This window comes from Saccopteryx bilineata, chromosome 2 (assembly GCF_036850765.1).
Source record: "Saccopteryx bilineata isolate mSacBil1 chromosome 2, mSacBil1_pri_phased_curated, whole genome shotgun sequence".
NCBI classification, from domain to species: Eukaryota; Metazoa; Chordata; class Mammalia; order Chiroptera; family Emballonuridae; genus Saccopteryx; species Saccopteryx bilineata.
In genome coordinates, this window is record NC_089491.1 from 6,976,248 (window position 1) to 6,983,957 (window position 7,710).

Sequence of the window (7,710 nt, forward strand, 5' to 3'; positions counted from 1 at the left end):
TATTCGGTCAGGGCACATAGGAGAAGCACCCATCTGCTTCTCCACCCCTCCCTCTCTCCTTCCTCTCTGTCTCTCTCTTCCCCTCCCGCAGCCGAGGCTCCATTGGAGCAAAAGATGGCCCAGGCGCTGGGGATGGCTCCTTGGCCTCTGCCTCAGGCGCTAGAGTGGCTCTGGTCACGACAGAGCGACGCCCCGGATGGGCAGAGCATCGCCCCCTGGTGGGCGTGCCAGGTGGATCCCAGTCGGGCGCATGCAGGAGTCTGTCTGACTGCCTCCCCATTTCCAGCTTCAGAAAATACAAAAAAAAAAAAGTCACTGGTGGGCCAGTTCCCGAGAGAAGACCGGCCATCCTCAGCACAGGCCTGGCTGCCCGCAGTGACGGAAGAGGACCTTGTCCTACCAACAACCAGTTAGGGCCCAGGAGTGTGAAGGTTACCGGGCAACATGAGCCTCAGGACAGGTGGAGAGACTGGGCCAGGCCAAGGCCACGACTACAGAGCTGGGTGCGACAGGCCCTGGTGTCTCAGATAAGAGGCTCAAGGTAGTTCTGGGCCAAGTTGACAAGGAATCCAAGCAGCCACCAGAGACCTGGGACCCTGCCCTGGAAGGCAGCCAGCAGAGCAGACAGCCTACAAGACCACATGTTCCCAGGGGCCTCAGCCTGCCCACGGCGCCCGCCTGCCCGCACCAGCCCGTCTCTGACCCTCAGCCAGCGAGCGCCCACCACAGTGTGACCCCTGGCCTAGCACTTCCACTTCCGGACTGAGCCCTGAGGAGGGAACACCACAGATCGAGGGGCCGGGATCCTCAGAGCAGCCCTGTTTCAGGAAACAACCTACACAGCTACTGTAAGGGGGTGTTTCAACAAATGAGGATGTGGCTCAGTGAGGCAGCCAGTCACACGCAGGCAGGGGGGCTCACAGGGCAGGTCTGGGTGACACTCCCCAGACTGTTACCAGTCAGGAAGAGGGAAAACAGCAAGAGGCCAGCTTTCTTGCTAACGTTACACACGTTTCTATCAGGAATCTCTTCAGTGAGCACACCTACTCCTTTGTAATCTTTTTGGACTTAAAACCTTTAAAGACCCCCCAGCTGGCAAAAATGCAGGCTATAAAATGACATATTTACCTTGATCCCAATTTCTATTCACAGATTAAAAACAAAAAAAATTAGAGATACAGCCACCAAACTGTCCATGGCACGTGTGTCGGGTGATCTTTTCTGCACTGGCCCCACTCAGGCACCGAGCACACGTGACGTGGAGCTATTTTTGGCCAGGCCCCACCAGCAGGCTCCCTCCCGTGCCTACCTCAGAGACTTTGTACTCGAAGGTCAGCTTCTTCCCCTTCACACCTTCGTTGAGAGTAAGGATGAATCCAATGTAGTCGGCGTATGCCTACAGAACGAGGGCGAGGGGAGTGGGACGTGGGAAGGGCGGTCAGACCCCCCTTCCCTGCACCCCACCCAGCCCCCAGCTGCTCCAAGCCACCCCTGGCTCCCAACCCGGCTGCAGGAGCAGTAGGACGATAACTCCAAACCCCGCCCCTACCCTCCACCCAACACCACCGGCAAACCATGGGCACCTGGGCCTCCAGTTTACTGTGTGCTCACGATTGTTACCAGCAGTTTCTCTCCACAGCCACCAATGAGCTAGACATTATCACTGTCCCCATTCTACAGATGGGGAAACCAAAGCTTCAGGAGAAGTGACTTGCCCAAAGTCTCCTAAGACCGAGATCTCATTGAATGTGGAGTAGGACCCAGACAACTTAACTCCACAGGAGAGTGGCCGAGCACTCGACCATTGTGCTAGACCACCAGGCGTCCAAGGAGACCACCTCCACAGGTCCCTCCCCTGGTCATCCAGATGCTCCCCCACCAGACAGGCCAGGCTGTCTGCCTGCCGTGCAGATACCCTGCTCCCAGGAGAAGAAACTTCCCACCCATGGCCCCGGCTCTCGGCGCACCCATCCCCTGCTTCCAACTGGGCACTCTCTTACCTGCTGGGCTGCAGACAGCACCCAGCACGGGGATAAAAAGCATGGAGGTACAGCCCCCCGAGGAAGCAGTTCCTGGGGACAAGTGACTCTGTACAGCCCTCTAGCCCTCCTTCTTCCTCCTCCCTCGCTATCCAAGCCTAACGGGTGCCAGCCTGGAATGAGCCCTGAGAACCAACCACCCGCACCTAGAGGGAGGCATTCCTACGGCCGCAGGTGGGGAGGAGGGTCCCACGGCAGGCCCGGAGAGTCACCCCCAGCAACTGGCCCGGCCCAGGCCCAGTCTGACCCTGTCCTGACTATGGCCAGTGTCCACAGGCACCCCTGCAAAGGACACTGAATGCACGGAGAGGAAGCAGCAGGGCAGTCACCCTCCACAGCCCCTCCTCCCACGTGGGTCTGGGTCTCTCGGTGACTAAACCCGAGACATTCTTATGAATGTGACTATGTGCAAAGTCTCTACCAATGCTGCCGCCGCTGCCGCTGCCACCACCACCATCATCATCATCAGCGCAGTAAACATCACACCTACTGCTCAGTAAGACTCACTGTATGCCTAGCACTGGGCCAGGTGCTTTTTCAGCTTTAAGTCACTTAAGCCTCCAAACAATCCCATTTTATAGTAGAGGAAACCAAGGCTTGGCCAGGTTTGACAACTTGCCTAGGTCACAAAGAGAGAAAATGGCAGCCCTGGGCCTCAAGCTCTGTGCCCGCAGCCCATGCTCTTGGCCACTGCGCTCTGCTGCCTACTGAAACACTGAGGGCCACCTGACCAGGCAGTGGCGCAATGGATAAAGTGTCGGACTGGCACATGGAGGACCCAGGTTCGAAACCCCAAGGTCGCCGGCTTGAACCCAAGGTCACCGGCTTGAGCAAGAGATCACTCACTCTGCTGGAGCCCCCCAGTCAAGGCACATATGAGAAAGCAATCAATGAACAACTAAGGTGTTGCAATGAAGAATTGATGCTTCTCATCTCTCTCCCTTCCTGTCTGTCTGTCCCTATCTGTTCCTCTCTGTCTCTGTCACACACAAAAACCCCCCAAGAAACACTGAGGGTCAAAACACAGTCATTTGTCTGGCCACCACAGGTCCATGCACTTCGCTGATGAGCTTCAGAGTGAGGGAAAGGCTTCTAACAGGTATTGTCTAACGTGCACGTCAAAAGAGAAAGTGATAGCCTGACCTGTGGTGGCACAGTGGATAAAGCGTCGACCTGGAAATGCTGAGGTCGCCGGTTCAAAACCCTGGGCTTGCCTGGTCAAGGCACATATGGGAGTTGATGCTTCCAGCTCCTCCCCCCTTCTCTCTCTCTCTCTCTCTCTGTCTCTCTCTCTGTCTCTCCTCTCTCCCTCTCTAAAAATAAATAAATAAATAAATAAATAAATAGAGAAAGTGACAAACAGTCCCCCAAAACTGTTGGTGCCCACAGCAGGGCTGGCGAACTTTGCCTGCAATGGGCCAGACAGTAAATATTTCAGCCTCCATGGACCAGTCAGTCTGGTTCACAAATTCTCCACTCTGCCCTTGTAGCGTGAAAGCCACTGTGGTAATAAACGGATGAGCATGGCTGGGATCCGATAAAACCATATTCACAAACACAGGCGGAGGGCCAGAGGAGGCTGCAGGCTATCATCTGCCGGCCTGTGGCCTCGGCCAATGTAAGCGCGGTGGGCTCCTCAGAGCAAAGCTGCCACGCTTGCCAGGACCCCCGGCCTGCTCTTCACTACAAGTGACACTGCAGAACCTAGCTGACCAGATCGGGTCAGCACCCGGCTGGAGCTGGGCCCAGGGCCTTCCCTGGGAATTTTAGTTGGCCTCTTTATCTTGGTTGGGATGCTAAATACAAAGCATCTTTCCGCAGCCTGACCATAGCCCGAAGGGACAAGCTGTCATCTTCTTCCTACCACGCGCCTGAGTGGCACAGAAAGCTGGTCGGCCCCACAGTGCTCTGGGCCCCGGCTCCCAGTCATTGTTGGGCTCAACCACTTCTCTGGCCTAGGTCTTCATGGGATAACCTCCTCTCCTTCTGCTACACTGGCTCCCTAACTTGATGTTACTTGTAACCAAGAATCAATGTGACACACTCCATCACTTAAGACACTCATGTTTAGCCAACAGAACACTCAAGGGGCAATGGTGTATGAAAATCAGGAGCTCAACTCTCCAGGGTGACCCCAGCCCTGGCTCACAGAGACCTTCCCACGACAACATCTCTGAGTGCTACCCCTGCCAGGGACATCATCTCCTCTGTCACCTCTCTCCTTAGCTTCTTTTTTTCTTCTTCTTCTTTTTCCAAGTGAGAGGAGGGGAGATAGAAAGACAGACTCCCTCATGCGCCCCAATCAGGATCCACCCAGCAACCCCCATCTGGGACCAGTGCTCTGGCCATCTGGAGCCAGGCTCACAACCGAGCTATTTTTTAGTGTCTGAGGCGGAGACTCCATGGCGCCATCCTCAGCACCTGGGGCCAACGTGCTCAAACCAATCGAACCATGGCCGAGGGAGAGGGAGAGGGGAGGGAGAGGGAGAGGGAGAGAAGAGGAGAGGAGAGAAGAGGGAAGGGGAGGGGGTAGAGAAGCAGATGGTCGCTTCTCCTGTGTGCCCTGACCAGGAATCGATCCTGGAACATCCACACACTGGGCCAACGCTCTACCACTGAGCCAACCAGCCAGGGCCTCTCCCTAGCTTCTAAGAGCTCTGGCTCCAAGGGCAAGAAGGCTCACAGCCCATCTTGCCGAGAAAACCACTGTTTTTGAAAAGCCCAAGTTTTTCCTCCCAGTTCTGACCCCACTGCGTAGACACCACTGGTACCTGAGAGCGCTTCCATTTGCCCATGTCTGGAACCGTGTGGATCTCCTTTTTTGGAATGATAAAGTTCTGAGTGGCTGGAGGGGTATCCTCCGAAGAATCTTGACAAAGAAAATGAAAAAGCAAACAGAATAATAAAATCCCCACCACACACACACACACACACACACACATACACACACACTTTCAGACCAAGACTCCAACCCCCACCACCACCACCACACACACACACACACACACACACACTTTAAGACCAAGACTCCAACCCCCAAGCCCTACTGTAAACCAGACACATACTCCCAGGACAAAGTATTGGCTTGTTCAACTAAACCCGCTGGCCTTCTGCCTTTCCATTCTTGCAAGGAAAGTCAGGTATCAGTTGTTGAGGGAGAAGCGCCAGGAGGCCTGGAGACCGAAGGAGTAGGACAGACAGTCTGAGATAAGAGCAAGGCAAACCTCTGCCTGATTCAGAATTCAAACCAGGGCCCAAGAAGGAGGCCGGAAACTCTCTTCCTCTTACCGCCCATTCCACAAGCCCTGTACCCAGAACCCAAAATTGAGACCCCTACTATTGGTAAATTGCTACCTTAAGATGCTAAATAAAAAGCATTGGTCAGGCTGGTAACCTAACCACATTGTTTTTGTGGGAAAATGTGTTCCACATTCCAAATAATCAACTTGCAAATGTTCTTTGGGAACAGAGACCTTTTGTAGGTTGGAGAGGACCTCCAGGCCAGGCCTGTCCCCAGAGGAAAGGATACCCTATAGGAAGCATTGGAACAAATCACTGAAGAAACATACAAATGCCAGAACACAAACTGCCAAATCAAAATAACAAGCCTTCCAACTCAGGACTGTGATAAATGAAGTCAGACCCACAGTCTTCCCAGCATCCGATCTGCCTCTGACAAGGGGACCACTGGACAACTTTAGGGGATCTCCCCTAAAACCTCTCAGCATAAAAAGGAAACATCCAGACTCTCAGAGATGTTCCTAAAAAAACTCAGAGAGAAAAATGTATTATCATCTACCATTTGGGAACCAGTCCACATGTTCAACTTGTATCACCTTGGAAAAGGATAACAGCAATCCACACAGACTTAACAGCCACGCCCCACGCGCTGCCCACATCATCGCTGGAACACACACTCTAGCCATGTAGAGAAAGTAGAGTAGCCCCGTGTTAGGAAGGAAGAGAACAGGCTCGCAGAAGCTGGGACTTGCCAAGCAGAGCCAGGTCTGTGTAACTCCAAAATCCACTGAGTTGAGCAGTTCTCTCGGCTTGTCCCACAACAGGCTATTTCAAACTTCAAAGAAGGACCACCTCCAGGGAGCCTGGCTCTCCCCAGCCACGCTGCCCCCCCGAGCCTTCACACCTGGCAGTGTACAGGTTCTCCCCTACCCTACGCCCACCACACATCTTCAGAGACACTTCTCAGTGGTCATTCTGGCTGCCTTGTATCTCCTGATGTTATTACTAGGACTTCTCGGGGAACATACACAGAAGCTTCGTATTAAATAAAATAAGTGTCTGGTTTCAAATGTCCTAACAGACCATAACCAAGTCTTTGTTCATCTATTTTTTGTTGTTGTTGTTATTGGGGAGGGGGGCCTCTTTTGATCTTCAAAATTTCTAAACAGGGATCAAAAATTGTGAGACAGGGCAAAAGGAATATCAAATGCTTTCCAAACATTAACTGTGTTTGGCCCACCTACTTGCTCCGGTCAGAATTTTTGAAGATTTCTTAGCTCTTAGGCTGGGTTGAGGGTGTTATCAGCAGCCTTCCGGCTATCTACCTTGAAAGTCTCTAGGAGGCCCTTTCACCTCCATCCCATCCCAGGCATTTGAGATGAACAGCGTAAATAAAAGTGACAGATGATAATGCCAAAGACAGACTCTTTCATCTTGCACAACCAGCTTTTCTAAATTAGTGGTTTAGACGACCGAGAGAAGTTTCTCTCCATAAATTCTCAACCACTGAAACTCCCGGGGCCGGCCTCCCAGAGAGAGGGGAGGCGTCTGAGGGGTGGGCAGGGCGTGGAGGAGGCTGAGGACGGGGTGGTCCAGCAGGCCCAGGCCCGCAGAACACCCCCGCCCCCCCGAGCAGGGCCTAATAAAGAAGGCAACCCCCATCCTTGGCATCTTCCCCACCAAGACCTGACTTCAGCACGCGCAGCCAGACGTGGAAAAGGCCGCACCCTCCGGCCAAGGTGCTGCCCACCCGACTCTCGGACAGCCGGGGCTCCCCCAGTCCGCTGTTCCGCCCCACCCGGCCAGCCCTTCGCTGCAGCCCCAGTGTCTTGCCCTCCCCGCAGGGCCCCTGGGCGCCGGTTCCTCCTCGGGGTCCATCACTTCTTGCCCTTAGAGCCTCGGTCTCCCACCCTCCCCAGCCCAGCCCCCGCCCCCGCCCCCACTCCCGGCACCGCCCCCTGCCCTCTGCCCCCCACCCGGGTCCGGCCTGGCGCGCCCTACCTGGCGGCGACTGCTGCTCACCCTCAGCCATCTTCCTCCCGCCGGCAGCCGGCTCCGACGCCTGCGGTCCCCTCACCTTTCACTCCCGCACCCACCCTTCCTGGCCTGCGCTCAGAGCTTTCTAAATAGAAATGAGCACCGGCCAGCTATAACCGAAAACCGAGAATTAATGTCACCCCAGTAAAGACGACCGCCATGTCGGTGCGGGGCACTTGGGGAGCATGCCCAGCAACGGCCGGCCAGCTGGCAGCAATGCTCACTGGGAAGCGGCGGCCATGTTGGTGCGGGGCACCCAGAGCATGCGCACCAACGGCTGGCTTGCCTCCCGGCCTGACAAAGGCCGGCCGGGTACTGCGGATGCGGCAACCATGCTTTTGCGGGGCGGGCGAGGGCCGTTGCGGCAGCCATGCTTTTGCGGGGCGGTTTCCAC

The 7,710-nt window shown here is 55.0% G+C and overlaps 1 protein-coding gene across 1 annotated transcript in view; it reads right to left on the reverse strand.

The window, feature by feature from the left end:
* Positions 1 to 7,573, reverse strand: part of PTPA (protein phosphatase 2 phosphatase activator) — a 35,049-nt gene extending 27,476 nt beyond the window's left edge. Inside the window, exons 1-3 of the mRNA XM_066255987.1 lie at positions 7,281 to 7,573; positions 4,811 to 4,908; positions 1,310 to 1,396 (exon numbers count right to left, since the gene is read on the reverse strand). Coding sequence (XP_066112084.1) covers positions 1,310 to 1,396; positions 4,811 to 4,908; positions 7,281 to 7,311 — 216 coding nt within the window. The 5' untranslated portion in view covers positions 7,312 to 7,573. The remainder of the gene's footprint in view (positions 1 to 1,309; positions 1,397 to 4,810; positions 4,909 to 7,280) is intronic.
* Positions 7,574 to 7,710: the final 137 nt, after the last annotated feature.